At 44.3% G+C, this 16,485-nt stretch overlaps 1 protein-coding gene across 2 annotated transcripts in view; it reads left to right on the forward strand.

Moving 5' to 3' along the window:
* Nucleotides 1–16,485, forward strand: part of PUM1 (pumilio RNA binding family member 1) — an 84,116-nt gene that overhangs the window by 11,416 nt on the left and 56,215 nt on the right. For both annotated transcript variants that reach the window (XM_082494355.1, XM_082494356.1), the window contains exon 3: nucleotides 8,396–8,464. In XM_082494355.1, coding sequence (XP_082350481.1) covers nucleotides 8,396–8,464 — 69 coding nt within the window. The remainder of the gene's footprint in view (nucleotides 1–8,395; nucleotides 8,465–16,485) is intronic.

Raw genomic sequence — 16,485 nt, forward strand, 5'->3', positions numbered from 1 at the left:
TAATCAGTTGATGGAACAACATATTTTAACCCTGGATCTAGTTGTTAGTGGCAAGCCTGCGGCTGACAGTGTGCGGTGCTTTTCTTATTGTCAGCTGGTAAATACTCCTTTTTCCTCTCCCAGATACTATATGTGTGTGTGGATGCACGCAGGGTAGATAGTTTTTAAATAACGTGCTACATGAGCTGTTCAAACAAGACAAACGCCGGCAGTCTCCCACAGCTGAGTAGGAGGCATTTGTTTCCATCTGAAATTTGTAAACCTTTGGTTAATTTAAAAGGCTTTAACAACTTGTGAGTATATAAATCAAGTGCTGCAAAGTATTTAGGCTGTTCAAACAGCTACATATCTATCTTTTCCCCGACACGTATTCTAAGGATGGATTATTCAGGTAGCAGCCTGAATGTTTTTGGTATTTCTTGTTCTTACTGCCTCAATCTCTGTGTTCTTGTAGTAATGTTGACTTTTTTTTGAGGAATGTTTTACTAGAAAACATTAAAATTTTGTATATATACTATTTTTTTTTCTATTACAAATTCAGCAAAATTTAAAATGTGGATGCCTAGTGGATGGAAACTATATGTGACACTCGCCTTTTCACACTTGCAGAGTGCACGTGAGTTAAAAATAAATAAATATCCAAGTAATAATCACACTTTTGAGGTGCTCTAGGTAAGCAGCACCCCTAATGTGCCACTGCGAACAGGGGACAACTTGGAATCTCTCATCTCTTGTCTTCTCACAGAAACAAACAAACGCTGTTCATCTTAGGAGCTGGGAAATCCTAACATTTGGATCTATCCTGACAAGTATAACAGTAACATGATTTCCCTCATTGCTCTGCAGGAGTAGAAAAGCAGAACAAGTGGTCTCATAGCAAGGTGAGGAGCGTGGGCCCATGAAGCTTGCGCAGAGCTTGTGCAGAGCTCCCTCCAGGCTCGCCGGGAGCACGACCAGCATCAGCCGAGACTGAGGAGTAAGCCTTTCCCGTGGATTTGTGGTCCCAGCACCTGGCTCTTGCCCCTGCTTTTGTTTGCCAGGGTGGTAGATGAGTTTAGGGTGCTTCCCCCAGAATTCCTTACGGTAGTATCCCGTGGGATACCCCGGAGTTTGTTTGCTCGGCTGGCAGGACTGAAGCCTGCAGTAGGCCCTGTAATTTACTGCAGATCAAAGAAATTTTGAAAGTAGTCATTTATATGTTCCATCTTTGTGAAATCCTGTCTTTGCAGGGCCCATCCTCCCTCCCTTTTAGCAGGTGCTGTCCTGGGGGGAGTTGCCTCCTGCTCACAAGTAGAATTGGAGGAGAGGGGCAGTGGGAGACTAAGTGCTGTAACCTAAGGGAGGGAGAAGTGAGGGCTGGATAGATCCTGGTGTAGTGCAAGAACGTGTTTGGGGAAGGAGAGGGGCAGCCTTTGAGATGGGGCTACGCGGGGAGCGGCGTTAGGGAGAGGGGAAATGGAGAAACTGGAGAGAGAGCTGAGGCTTACAGAAGCAGCTTTCCAGTTTGCTTTGGTTACCCTATTTAACGTAATTGGCTTAATAGAAATAGATAGTTTAAACCCTCTTCAATCGCTGTTATTGCTAATAAATGCAGATATTTGATCTGTTGTCCAACATCAAAAAATAAAATAAAAATCATAAACCCTCAGGCTTTTCAGTGCAGTTTTGAAGACAAGTTTTTTAGGTTATCAGCTAGAATATTTCTCAGCTTCTTTTTCTCCAAAGGACTTCTCTAGTTTGTTTATTTGCTTGTTTTTCTCCTGTATGTTTGCCTTTTTTCTTTGTTTAATTTCACCTGTCCTATCTCTTACTGAGCAACATCACTTGCATAAGGAAGAAGAAGAAACCCTTTGTGATTAAGAGTGAAATTTAGCCTTTGATAGTTTTGCTGTGTGTCTGTCTAGGTGAATATAAATTCTGCATAAACGAGGATTCCTTAATATATAAGGCTAGTGTACAATCCCCCGAGATACCCACAGACCATGAAACGTGATACAGTATTACACTTTGAATTTATATTTAAAGGTCATATTAGCAACCATATTTGCTTAATATAAGGTGCAGTATTAACACTGATTATTGATGTTAATATTTACCTAAAATTACAATTCAGCTACTTTGCTGGTAGCTATCAGTTTTGGAAAAACCCTTGGATTATTCTAGAATAAAAAATATGGTATTGGAAATCCGAAAGGTAAATATACTGTTGCTCTCATGTTAATTTGTTAGGTCCTTCAAATCCCTGTTTAGTAATTGTAAGGACAGTTCGGGGCCCCGGTTCCTGTTAATTTAACTGACTGCAGAATTCCTTTTGACAAGTGCCGTTTAGCCCCGTGGGCCTTGGTGTTTGCTAGGTTAAAATTAACTGGGGTTTTCAGCACCAGCAGTGCAGCGTGTCCGCGCAGGTGCCGGGGTTTATGGCTGCTTTCGGGGGCCACACTGGTGCTTTTGCAGGTTTCCCCTGCCGCTGTGCTGCGGCTTGCCAGCACGTGGGGACGTCAGCCCCTGTTTCGGGATGGTTTGTTAGAGGTGTGACAGGTCCTGGTCTTTGTAAGTTGTTCCCTCCGCTCTCGCCCTCTCTCACCAGTGATCCAGACCCTCGGGTCTTTGGTGGTGCCCAAGACGATCACCTGAGTCTGCTTTGCTCTTTTATATGAGACAGCTTCCAAAACTTCTAAATACTGTCTGTGTCTGTCACCAAGTATGTTTTGGGGAGTGCTCAGAGGTAGGGACAACTGGCTCGCCTGGGTTTGTGGTGTGGTAAGGGAGCAGCAGGTCCAGTACCAAATGGTACCAGCGCACAGAACATCTTTAGCTGCTGGGATGTTGCTTTCTCTGTTTCTGGTATATCTATATAAATTCAAAAATGTTCCAGGTACGGATAAGGACTAGTGTCTTTGTAGCTTTGGGATCAGGAAAGCATTTGCTTCTGAGTTGCTGTCATTGAGTTTTGCAATGGTGAAGCCCTCCAATCTTATTTATAAAAAAAAAAAAAAAAAGTGTGATTGTCCTGGGTAAGATGGCTCCCTGGCACAAATTAGCTACGAGCTGCTTGAGGGGTTGGCAAATCCACAGTGAATACGTTCGAAGCAGAGTTGCCAGGAAGCTCTTCTGCTGTATGGGAGGTTGAGGTTCGGAAGCGGCCGCTGCCCTAGAGAGAAATCGATTTGCGTTGTTGCAACGTGCAGTAGGTGAGAGCAGAACGCGTTCTGTGCCTTGTCTCGGCCTCTCTAAAATAGACGGTGGGTATCCGCTGTTAAAACTTGGGAAGAAAGGTGGCCGTAGCCTCACTACGTATGAGTCTGAGGGATATTTATTATTATTTCAGGAGACTGAAAATAAGATGTGGAGGTCTGACCTAGATTGACTGTGTGATGAGTAACACAGCTGTCTCTCGCTTTAGCGCCTTTTTTTCAGAGCAAAGGTGAAAATTGGTTAAGAGGGCTTTTGAGAGACGGAATTGACTTCAGCCTCTGCCAAGCGAAGCAATCCAGTGGGTTTGGTCTGGTTCCTCGGCCTGGATGGTTCCTGCACTGGGGGAGTCCGGGCTGGGGGATGCGCTTTCCCTGTGAAGGCAGGAAATTATTTATGAGTCGGTGAAGTGGCTATAAGCTGGAGTGTGTTATAGTGACATACATTCATATATTAGCCTGCGTGGAAATTACTCTTCTTGAATGAGATTCTCATTAATTTCAGCGAGATTTACATAATTCCTGAGTGCACACACAGCACTTAACGTGAAGGGGAGGAGTGTTCTTGTGCAATGAAATTGCTTTGCGACTCTTATTCGGTAGCAGTGTTGCTGATGTACAGAGCCTTAATTTTGTTAAGCAGGCTTCAAAAGCGAGCTTGCTGGCTTTCTGCCGTGTCAGAAAGAACGAGTGCTCTTGACAGGAAGGTAGGGAGGGCTGTTCTTGGTCCTTGGCGAGGATGTGCCCTTTGCGTTTCGCGCTGCAGAGGCAGGGTGCCCGGCAGAGGCTGCAGCGGGGGTGCGACCAAGGGGCGCTGCTGGCTGAGAGCAGGAGTCGGGTTTTGTTGAAGGGGTTGGGACTGCAGGTAACCTCTCTCCCTGGGATTCCTGATGTTTTTGGAGATCACCTCTTCTTTCAAGGAACCAGGTTGTCATGTCATATCCAGATGTCAGGGCATTGCTTCCTTGTGCAGCCAATTTATCTTGGCGTTGTCTTCTGGATTTCTTTCAAAACCCTGGTGCAGTGGGGAACCAGATTTTATGGTAATCAAATCTCATTGACGTTAGCGCTCATCTGTGAAGAAGTTCTTTCTCCGCGGACCTCCTTGTGTCTAGTGTTAACACCGTCGTGACGCTGCTCTGCGTGTCTGTGTTTGGTATAGGTCAGTGGCAGTTAACAGGAATAGATGCCGATGAGGCGTTAGACCATCTATGTTGTTTAATTACCATTTCAGAGTATTGCCTGCCTTTTGGAATACTGAGGTGTAGGAAGTCATGACTTTGGCCCTACGGTCTGCTGTTTCAGAAGCTGTTTGTTCTTCTTTCAAAGGGAAATGAAGGAGCCCTGTGATTATTTGTGTATACCGTGTAAGAAAATGAGGTGAAGAGGTGTTGCTATTTAATATTATGGAAGCGGGAAATGAGAAGAGGACCTTTTGAGTACAGTCTTTGACTACTCAATAATAAACTAGCCTGTATTACAAACAAATAGATCAGGGGAGATAAAGGAACTACGTGACTGAGAGAGAGGGCCTCAGCATTGGTGATTGTATCCAGTTTGAGCACACGGTGCCTGAAAGTCAGGCACGGAGACCTGATTTAGAAAATGTTTTTATCCATAATCGTTAGGATTGATGAAAGAGAGATGAGTAGGGGTATGACTTAAATGTCGGTAATGAATAACTTCTTCCATTACCTGACCTCTGACAGCAGGTAGAGAAGCCAATCTTATTTTTTTGATTTTGATAGTCACTGGGGCGGAGTATATTTGGGAAGGAGATGGAGGCTGCCTGTTTCCACTGTGTGTCATTTAGCAGGGGAGGCTGGGATGGCAACCGGTGACCTAAGCCATGTTTGAAGGAGAGCTTCCTTCAGACCCTTAAGAGAGGAGTGAAAATAATAGCACTCTAAGTGTGCAATTCAACCAACCCAGTATGAAGAAGTGCACTTTCATGTTTATCCTGCTTTTTGCCTTTTACCACTCGTCTTGGGCTCTGTATCACCTCTGTAGTAATCAATTATCATGGCATCCTTTGAAGACAAACATGCTTCTCCACGCTGGAAAGGGACAAAAGGTCAACACTGAGGAGAGCTCTGTATGTTTACTGGACTGGAGCTCTTAGAGCAGCAGGAATTGCGAAATTGTTGTGTTTTCTGGTGGAGGATCGTGAACTTGAGGTAAAGGCATTGACCATGTTGGAGATGATGTCAGTTTTAGTTACACCAGCTCTAGCTTCTCCAGCAAGAATTCAGGCCAGCATGGGAGCACGGCTTCACACGTGGATGTAAATCACATATTTGCACTGCTGTAATTGGTTTAACAAGATGATAACACATTTTTCTACTCAAGAGAAACGCTTGAACAAGACATCTGTGAAAATGTTCTTGCATCTAACGTGAACAAATAAAATACATGATTCCAGAATTTTTAAAAATGTTTGGTGGAATAAGGGTGACCATGTAACATGCTGAAGTACCGTGAGGAAGGGTGAGAGGAGGGGCTGAGAAGAGGAGTTTGTTCTTGTTCAGAAGCTGCCGGCGTGTTCCGCAGGGGGCTGTCAGCGGGGACGTTAGCGCAACTGAGGCCGCGAGGGAGCTCAGCTTGGCAGCGAGGAGTTGATGGGGCTGCGATGTGACCCAATCAAAACACAAATGTCTCCTAATACCCTTTTGATTTACGCTAGGAATGCAATGATTATATCTTTCTGCCAGCTTTGTTTTGAGGTTCCCATAGCGCAACAGCCACCTTGGGGAGTTTATTTGCTTTGGCGAATTTGGGGACACGCGCTACTCGGCCCCTGGTTCTCCACTAGCGCTTTCCCCGGCACTGCAGGTCCTGGAGCAGTGCCACTGCGGCTGCATCTGTGGTTTGCTGGGGCATTGCTTTAGCAGTGAGAGTAACGAACATCACCTACTGAATCTCTTTGTACAGTTTCTCTATTCCTCAGATGTCTCATTGAAATAACAATTTGCTGCTGTTTGGCTTTCGTAGCTCAGCGGTGTCTGGAGGTTGCAGTACTTTCCATGAGTTCAGCTTGAAATGCTTCCCGGAAGAATTTGGTCTCACAAACTTCTGTCTCACATGAGGCAACTGAAATATCTTGGGTGGCAGATCAGTGACGGAGTTGACAGTAAAGGAAAGTCTTTGGTGTCGCCTGGTGCTGCGGTTTCTGGAAGGTGGAGTCCTGTTTTTACTCTGTGTTCATAGTGGATGGGATAAGCGTCACTGCAGAAGGTGGGAAGACTGAGGCATAACTGAAAATAACTTTGAACTAAGATATAGTAATAAGAGGATACCTTATTTTTAAACTGGGATTCTGAGTGACCGGCCATTGGGGATTTGCAAATTACATAAATATGCATTAGATAATTTAACAATACGTTACTAATCTTCTGCAAAGTGGTATTGTCACAGGATAGTAGAAGGATTCAGACTGGAGGGGCCTTCTGGAGTTTATCTCTGGTGCTTTCCTTACCTCTGATATTCTTGGATGAGGTCTACTGAATCTTGTCTTAAAATAGAAGTAAAGCGTAATCACAACAAAGCCTTGCCTTGGTTCTGCTGGAAATAGTGGCAGGAGTATCAGAAATCAGGGTTAAGGTCAGTGGACACGGTGTAACTCCTTACAGCACTGGTCACTGGCAGGCTGCTGCACTAGTATCTAACCCAGATTTTGGTTTTTTATGCTCTAAATCACCCACCAGGTATTACTGGGTTCCTTCCCTGGGCCTAGAGGAGGCTGTGTCCAAATCACCTGCTCTGTCTTCTGTGGTGACACGACTAAACACTGTGTATTAAAAAGAGCTCATAAAGGACTGCAGTGAATCGAGTGTGTGGATTACTCCTAAAGAAGTGTTTTATAAACTATTACCCCTGCTGTGGCAGAAAGGTGTATCAGAGCTGCTGGGTGGCAGGCACGATGTAAACACGGGGTAGGAGGTGTGTAGTACCACGTCTGTGCCATCCCAAGTGTTTGCGGCTGTTGTAATACGCGCTGCTTTGATACAGGTGTGGTATCTGATGAGGGCAGTCATTTAGTCTGAATCTGAGCACGTGGTTGAACTTCTGGGCTTTGTCCTTAAGTCCGCAGTTGTTTTTTTTCTTGGCTTCTGTATATGTGCTCAGTGGCTGCTTCTGTAGGGACTCGCCTGGATGAGGTTTGAGAATGAAAATCAGAAGCGTTTGCTTGCATTTTCAACATAGCCGACTCACTTAGCCAACAGTTTTAAATTGCTGCTTTTTCCTGGTCTAATTGAATCGGTTTTCATAAAATCATGATCCAAAGCAGAAAGTTGCACAACACCGTAAATAAAGGTCTAGCTACGGGTCCTTCAGGGGAGCAAGGCCAGTGTCACCTCCCGGGGCTGTCCCCTTGCTCCCGCAGTGCCCGAGCTCTGCCCCGCGGGACCCTGCAAGGACTGCTTCGCTCTCACCCTGCCGCGGGCGCCTGCCGGGACTGGCAGGGCTTGGGGTGCCCGGCACGGCTGGGGGGCTGCACGGCCGCCCTGCCACACACCCCCGACCTCTCCGGAAGTGAGGAAAAAGCCGTACCCCGTCAGGGGGTTTCTTAAGGTGTTTTACACCTCAGTTTGTGCTTCTGGATTTCCACTTCGAGATGTTGTTGTGGGTATAGTAACTAAAATTGGCGACTGGTCCTAAGGCATTGCTTGCTTTCCTTTCTTCATCCCCTACCCCCATTTCAAATGGTGTTACTTAATTTAATTTACCTTTTGTTTCTGCAATTGTGTTGTTCTCTTTCAATTTGATGTAACTTGAATATAAATCTGCCAATTTTATACAAATGTCTACTTGATTTTTCACCTGAAAGGAAATGATGCTGACTCGCTCGCTTACGGGTTGACTCCCTCACCTGAAATCATGCAACTCGCTGTGGAATATTAGTCTCAGCAATACACATAGCCAACGCAGTTGCATTAGATTTTGTGTGTCTTAAAAGTAATTTCTACTTTTTCCTTTTTTTGTGCATGTATAAATCTAACGCTATAAACATTGTAGCTTCTGGGAGTCTTAAAGGTAAGTCATCTTTTGAAGCTCGGTAACCGGGTTATATGCTGTAATATGGAATGTAGCTCTCAGTCTGTGTCAGAAAAAAATGCTATAAACTATGATTATCATAAAAAATAAAATCAAATATAAGCATTTCCTCATGTATTTATTTTTTTTTTTTACCCACCTATAAATAGGTGCGTTCCATGGATGAACTGAATCATGATTTTCAAGCGCTTGCTCTGGAAGGACGGGCTATGGGAGAGGTAAGTGAAAGGCCTATAGAAAAAAAATCTGTTTATTTTAGGGGGAGGAGGAAAATAAATAACAGGTTTTGAGGCTGCTGGAATGATTCTGAATGTGAGAGTTCTCCATTATGACTGTGAAGCGTGTGTGTGTGTGTGCTCTAACAAAATAAAAACCTGTCAGGCTGGAATACATCTTAGCAGGAGGAACAGCTAAGCCCTCCACCTGTTGTATCATCAAACAGTAAAATGGTTGTAAAAGAACAGTTAGAAATATGTCTTGTGACAAGTGTTACAATACTTGGAGCGCGTTTATTTTGGGATCTAGTGATCTCAGACCCCATAATGTTGTGGGTTGTCTGTCGTTGTCTGCTGCCCTGTTTCCACTCCTGGCCACCTTTTGGCTCTTGTCGCGAAGCGCAGGAGGGTGTTCGACGTTTCGAGGAGCTGGGCGACGTAAGCCAGGGCTGCAGAAGCGATAAGTGCTTCGGACAGGTCAAAGGACTGAGCAGGGAGTTGTCAGATAATGGGCCCTTCAGTTCTAACTTTACAGAAACCCTGCGGGAGTTATTTTAATCTCGCAGCGCAGTAAGGCGGTGGCGGGTTTGGGGGAGATGGCCATTGGTTTTCTTTGGAAAGAGAGAATTTACCTATTTTTAGGGTGACTTGAAAGAGTAGCAAGTTACTGTAGTTGACGGTGTTAGGTTCCTGAAAGCTGGGCGTAGATGCTTCTTTTCCTTGCCTTGTTCCCTTTTCCTTTATAGTCAGACCCTTTAGAGGCTCATGGAAGAACAGAGATGAGAAAATCATGTCTTGTAGGACGCTGCTAATGTGCGGCAGGTCTCTTGTTTCGGAGAGCCTTCTTTTTTGCGTTCCTGTCTGTCAACTTCAGACTAGTTTATTTTCTCCATGGTTAGTCCATCCTAGCTCCGTTACCTAGTTTTATGAGCCAGATTAAAACAATAAATATCCCTAGAACACAAAAACTTATTGGTTTGGAGAAAACAGCAAACCAGGACTGTTGTGTGATGGGATTCGTAAGAAGGCGCCTTCTCTCTGGTGAAAGACCTCAGGGAATTTGTGGTGCTTAGTCTCTCTCCTCTCCTCCTTTCTTCTTTCTCTGGAAGATCATAATACTGAGTTGCATTTTAATTTGACAGTGCTTGATAGGAAAATCTCTGTTTCTTTAGGTTATATTAACCTACATTGAGACTATTGACTAAAAGTAGATGAAGATGATTTACAGAGGAGAAAACACGACATTAAAAATCCATCTAAAGCTGCTGAAAAACAGCTGATGTGCCTCCGTATGAAGCATGCCAGTGGAATGACGGGGGTGTGAATGTTCTGTGAATATTATTTTTTTAGCACCTCACTTGGGCAAGACGTTCATTTTCAGATATAGAGCGTACAGCATCTTTGAAAGCCCGCTAAGAGCAACTACAGCACTTGTCCTTAACGTGGCATTATGTCATTATTAGCTTAAATGCCTGAAGGCATTCTTAAATATGCGGATTTTTACCAAGTCTCAGTTTATTTAGCCATTTCTTGAGAGAAGTAAGCCTGGGTTTGGTTTTTTGGAGGATGTGAGGTTTGCCTTCCGATGATGACTCACCTCCCCCCCCTTCTTGTAAGTGATGCAGCAGGTTTTGGAGCTGGCACCCTTTTGTCCCTGGGCTTTTCCACATTACCGGAGTGTGCATCTTTTTCCAGGGAAGGTGACGTTTCACCCTTCTCTTTGAGCTGAGACACTTTCTCGTTTCTCTTGGGATTTTTTCCCTTAGTCCCACAGTTTCCTTTCTTTATCCATTGAATTTTCTCTGTATTTCCTAAGGTATTTCCACATACACCCAGCCGGCCAATTTAAGGAACTATGTAAACCGAGATCTCCACAGGATATGTGTATTTGGCTTTCAAGACCGTGCGCTTCAACTACGGGCTTTGATTTTGTGCAGCGTGCCCTGTCTGTTTTTTAGATGCCTTAGTGACACACTGATGGTTTCCTCCCCTTCTCCCGCTCCTGGAATGGAAAGGAAACTCACGGAGGAAGTCAGTGTACGAAGAAAAAAAATTAAGTCTGAAATAAATGAGGAAATTTGATTTGAGCGAATTTGATTTGTATTTCTTGATCTTGTGAGCCTTACCCGCAGGAAGCGTCAATAATCTCATACTTGAGTTGATAGTGAAAAACCTGGGAGAGAAAGATGAGGAAAAGAATGTTTATGCATTTAGTCTGTCTTTTTATCTTCTTGTTTCCTTGCTTCTTAGTAAGCAACATCATTGTGATTTTAGTGATTTAAGGAGTTTGTGCCTATGAAGACATCAGACCTTTATTTTTTTTTTTTTTAGAGGGCACTGTCAGATGATTAAATCTCTTGTCCAGATTTTGACAGCAAGATAGATAAAGTTTGCTGATGGACAGATATCCTAATCTGGGGAAATTAAGAATAGTTTAAAAGCCCCGCAACTTTCATCTGATTTGTGGCTGTTGCCATCTTCAAAGTCCCACCCTCCCCTGCTGCGACCTTCTACCCCCTGAAATTTCTTGGCGAGTCAAAGTGTGATACTCTCTCAAGTGTGAGATTGAAAAGAAGAGCCACAGAAAACCCATTTTGCTGCTAAAATGAAAAATATTTGGGCCTTTGATACTTTCAATAATGTCAAAAGTAGCCTTCAAAAAGAGGTGTCTGTTCTCCTCCCATTTTTTAGCGCTTTGTCCAGGCTGGTAGCTGTAACGAAGGAAGTCATCTTGGCGCCGTACTACACGCTGTGGCAGCGTAATGAAGTTTTTTATCAACGTTCCCTTCTCAGCAGACATTGAACTGGAAAATAATCAAAAGCAATGGTCTCTAGCAATTGGTGAAGAAAGAAAAATGGCGCTTTGGAAGTCGTGCATTGGGGCCCGGTCTGTTTTGCTGCTTTAGCGCGTAGACCGTGTGTCCGTGCTGCTCGTGCCGTCTTCTGGGGGCTCTGATCGCACAGCAGTGATACTTACCTGAGGCTTAACATGAGCTGTGCAAGTTCTCTCTCTTTTCCAGCCTTCAAGACAGGAGAGCTGGATACCTGCTTTTCTTCGCTTAAATCCTTCTTATCTGTAGCTTTGCAATATTGAATATTCGTGTAGCGTCTTTTTGGGGTAGTGGACAGCGCCGAGAGACTGCGAGGTGGTCTTTGTCATCAGTGCATTACGTGCCTTTTGAACCGCGGCAACATTCTCGGTTTGGTAGCAGGTTATGCTGTGAGATAAGCCTGCGTCTAGAATAAAAGAGCAGCTGGGTGAGTCGCTGGCTGGAACTTAATCCAGGATGGTGGGAGGAGGATGGGAACATAAGGATATTAAGCAATTGGTAGGTCCTTAACTACAAAAATGGAAGGAATTGGACCAAAAATTTTGAAGTATGAATATCTGGGCTAACGGTGAATCTCGCCCTACTCTTGAAAAGAAACGCTGGTAAGAAATATTTTCTGTTTTCACCTGATGAGAATTTAATTCGTGTTCTCTCTGCTGCAGGTTTTAGCGCTGGAGTGTAGCGTAGGTCTGATCGGCCAAACAGTGAAATTGCCACGATCTATGGGGTTAGTTGTAGTGGATCTCATAAATGGCAAAGGCTGAAGTAATACGTGGTTCACCATGTCCAAATTTACGTCTGCTTGATGCAGTTGGTTAGGTCCGAGATAAGGCCTCGCCTCTCTCTCTTTTTCTTAAGCAGAGTGGTTGTTATATTGGGCCCAGGCATTCTTGTATCTGGTTTTAAAAATAACCAAAAAACAAGCAAAAAAAAAAAATACTCCCAAACCCTAAAAAACGCACATGACTGCTTTCCTTGCTAACGATGCCTTTACTGTGTTCTCATAAATTTATGATTCATTGGCAGCTGGGCTGGCGAGTATGGACGGTTTTGAATAACGTTTCTGTTTCATAGTTTTTACTTAGGTAGCGCAAGTGGCTTTAGAAATGGGGAGATGGAGGCCGTGTTTTGAAGCGTGGTGGTGCCACAGCAGCTACGCTGGCACGTTGGGCTGGTGCGCTGTAGGGTCCCAGAGCACCAGAACCGGGGCAAGACCTGAGCAAGAAGCACGAGGGGAGGGGAGGTGGCAGCTTATGTCTGTGGGGTCGGTGAAATGCAGTCAGATTGCCTAGCAGCGTGCTGGCACGATGGACATTTTTTTTTGTTTGTTGGGGTGTTTTTTTATGTGCAATCGGACCCTTCAGCAAGCCGGTTTTAAGCTCTGAGCCGGCAGAAAGCTGTCCGTGTGTTGGGATGGGTGAGCGAAAGCCATCCTCGGGCAGCAGCGAGCCAGCACAGCTGCTGGGGACGCTCCAGCCGGGATTGCTAGTTGTGTGCTCAGCCTCCCTATCTTGTTTGTTTTTCAGATGGCAACATTTTTTTAGGGTAGATAACATCTTCGTGTTTGTAAACCTGCAGTGCTGCCCAAATGTGACTTGTCAATACACGCTCTGCCTTCTCCTACCTGTTGCTGCAGATAAACCGAGTTCTCCAGCTGCACAGATGGCTTCTTTTATCTTAATATTTGCCTTGTCTGAAGGGGATCAGTTTACTTAATTTGTCTAATTCGTAATCCCATCTCAGTGGGATCTGTATGCATAGGCTCTGGACTTGTTGACTGTAGAATTGCTTTTGTTGATGTGGAAGTCATCCTCTCCTCTCCTCCCCGCTCTGCTAAATTGAATATTGGCCTAACTCTGTAAGTCCTCTGTAAGAGGGCTTAGAAGGATTATTTTCATACTAGATAGAGTCAATTTTAATAAAAACTGGGGAACAAATAAACTAGTCTAGTTCTGAACTGCTGCATGTTCTTTTTTTAATTTCCAACCTGAAGAACTGGATGATATTCACCTTTTTTTTTTTTTTTTTTTTTTTTTCCCATTGCAACTGACTACTTTCCCTGAGGAAAAATTCATCGTCTTGGCAGCCTGTTGCATAATTCGGTACAGATGATTACTGCTTCCTAAACCTCTAGTTTGGTTGGAGCGGTACTTGACAGAACAAGGACCCCCATTGCCATCTGTTAATACTGCTTTTTGGTTCTTCTCCTCCCTGGTATCTGTAAATACATCCGGAATCTGTATGTGAAATAGACATTTATACTCTTTTTCTTTCTGTTCATGGTACAGAGATTCCAGTTGGAAACTTTATCCTTCTAAGGAGGGAAAGATTAAAGTATAGAGGACAGAGTTGTAGTTGGTTGCGCAGTAAGGGGGGGGGTGTGCACAAGATAGCATTAGCATTTTTTCTAATCTTTGCCTGTGATTCACTGCAAAGCTGTAAGGAGGTGTTCGGGTGCAGTTCTTCAGGATCTTGTTGGTACGTGGATGTGTTTGGACCTCTAAGAAAGGGGTAGAGGGTAGGCAAAATAATCAAGGGCTAAATTAGCCTCAAGTCGCCCTCCGGTCGGAGGAAATGGTCTTGCTGCCTTTTGTGGTAGTGACCCAGTTTGTATGGTCAGGAAAATTGAAATATTTATTTAAGCGAACAACCAGACTACAAATAGAAGCTTGCGTTGTGTAGTCCACTTTGTAACACAGCTTGTTGCTGTGGCTTATAAACACATGTTCATATGAAGTGTTCGTTTTCCTTATCTTCCAGTTCCGAGTGTCCGCATGGTTTATACAGCTGTACATGAAGTGTGTATGAACCTGGTGCCTTGTGTCTGCGGATGTCCCTTTCCACATCTTTAGTGTATAATTTTGTTATAATCAAGATCGTAGAATCACCTTGGTTGGAAAGGACCTTGAAGATCATCAAGTCCAACCATCAACCCAACACTGCCAAACCCACCGTTAAACCACGTCCCTCAGCACCACATCTGCCCACTTTTTAAATACCTCCAGGGATGGCGACTCCACCGCTGCCCTGGGCAAAAGATTTGAAAGTGTTTTGTGGGACGTGGCACGCTTGTGTTGGCAATAACTGGTTGAAGGTGTTTTTTTTTTTTTTCTTACTTTTTTGCCTTGGCAAACTTCTCCCCTTCCCTCCTCCAGCCCTTCAGCAGCCGCACTTGCAGGCTGCCCTTCACAAGGGCTCTGCCCAGTTTGCACCACAGGCCTGCGAAAGATTGTTCTTTCCTAAAAAGGGACTTTGAGGGGGACCCCCGGGGGGGAGATGCCTTTGCCTGGGCTTGCCGCTGAAGGCATAGTGTTGTCGAAGCATGGCCTTACTCTGGTGAATTCTGCTGGAGCTGCCGGTTTGGAAATGCGTTGTACATTTTCAAATGGTAGAAATGAAAAATCTCCTTTTGCTGCCACTGTTTATATTTCATGAGAAAGCGAGTACCTCAAAGTGTTCGTACCAAGAAGGGAGGTTGGGCTTAGTTACCTGCAGCAGCCGTCCTCAGGAGAAGCGACTGCTGAACCCTTACGTGTGTTTGCTTTAGACTTTGAGATTGCTTTAAAAATACTGAGATTACCTATTGCTGTGCCTGTACTTCCCGGGCAGTTGCTGGGCTCCCTGTTGCCCTTTTCTGTGCTGGTTTACAGATGCAGATTTCCTCTTAGTTTTACATTATACTTGATTTTTTTGCTTAAATTCCGTTTTACCTTAAAGTAGAAACAAATTTCCGAACTTTTGAATTCCCTATTGGTTTCTTGTGTGTATCAGGAAAACTTATTAACATTTTGGAAATTCAAGAGCTTATGAAAAGAGTTTTAATTTTCTTGTAAACCAGAGATTGCTCTTTCCTTGAAAATACTGTTTTGCTGAATTCTTTCCTGTCTCTTTGCTGCGAGCCCGTGCCCCTTCTCATCCTTTGAGGTGTGACTGCAGAAGAGATTGTGTCCTTCTACGCTGTAAGGTATTCCCAAAGGAAATGAGAAGTCTTTAGTGGCAGCTAAAATTTTGTTTAATCAGTCTGTATCGCTTTCTTCTTCAAAATTCATTGAAATGGAATGAGGAGGAGAGTAGTTATTTTTGCTGGGCTGGCAGCAGTGGGAGTGAAAAAGCTGCATTTTATGAAATATGGGAATGACAGAAGCTTAAAAGAAATTGTAACACACCTGATGTGTGTTTATGTTTATAAATACTAGAGAGCACTGACTTGGCTTTCACCTCCTTAACGTCACCCCACGGTGCAGAGGGAGGAACAGGTTAGTCTGTGCGTTTTGAAATGGGCTTTCCTGATGTAAGTCGCTTGTCCTTACAGTTGCCTTGACTTATTTTTGGCTTAGGGAAAAGGGGGGTGCGGTACAACTTTCCCTGCTTTTGTCATTCTGTTGAGAGAATCAGGAGCAGCCCTACGCTGTGTTTACGATGCAATGAGGAGCGGGAGGTGTCCCTGCCCAGGGCAGGGGGGTTGGAACTCGATGATCTTCAAGGTCCCTTCCAACCTAAACCATTCTATGATTCTGTGATAGATCCTAAAGTCATAGAATCATAGAACTATAGAATGGTTTGGGTTGGAAGGGACCTTGAAGATCATCGAGTTCCAACCCCCCTGCCCTAGGCAGGGACACCTCACCCCAGCCCAGGTTGCTCCAAGCCCCGTCCAACCTGGCCTTGAACACCTCCAAGGATGGGGCAGCCACAGCTTCTCTGGGCAACCTGCGCCAGAAGCTCAACACTCTCATACCGGAAAAATTTCTTCCTAATATCTAATCTAAGTCTCCCCTCTTCTGATTTCAAGCCATGTGTCACCGACACACTTCTAAAAAGTGAGTGATGTGCCGATATTTCATGATGTTTCTCCTGCTGGTGGCAAAGAAGGAGCAGCTGGGGAAAACCCTGTGTTTTCTACTCAGTGGTTTGAGAGTTAAAAGAACGAGTTGAGTCTTGTCCTCCCAGTAGGAAGAAGACAACAAAACCCCAGAGGTAGCTTAGCACTTGGATTAAAATGCTTTCTTCAAATTTTAACCTTTTTGAGAGGTTTGGGTGAAAATGACTTGCTGCTCAAAAAGATTGAAACTAGAATGAGATACTTTGTAGAGAAAATAGGCAATTAAATGGTCTTGCTTGGACAGACTGTGTTCGAGGTACGGAGTTTGTAGGCATGAATTGTGTGCCGAATATTGAAAAACTGGGGAAAAC

Source organism: Vanellus vanellus (genome assembly GCF_965231255.1).
Source record: "Vanellus vanellus genome assembly, chromosome: 22".
Taxonomy (NCBI): Eukaryota; Metazoa; Chordata; class Aves; order Charadriiformes; family Charadriidae; genus Vanellus; species Vanellus vanellus.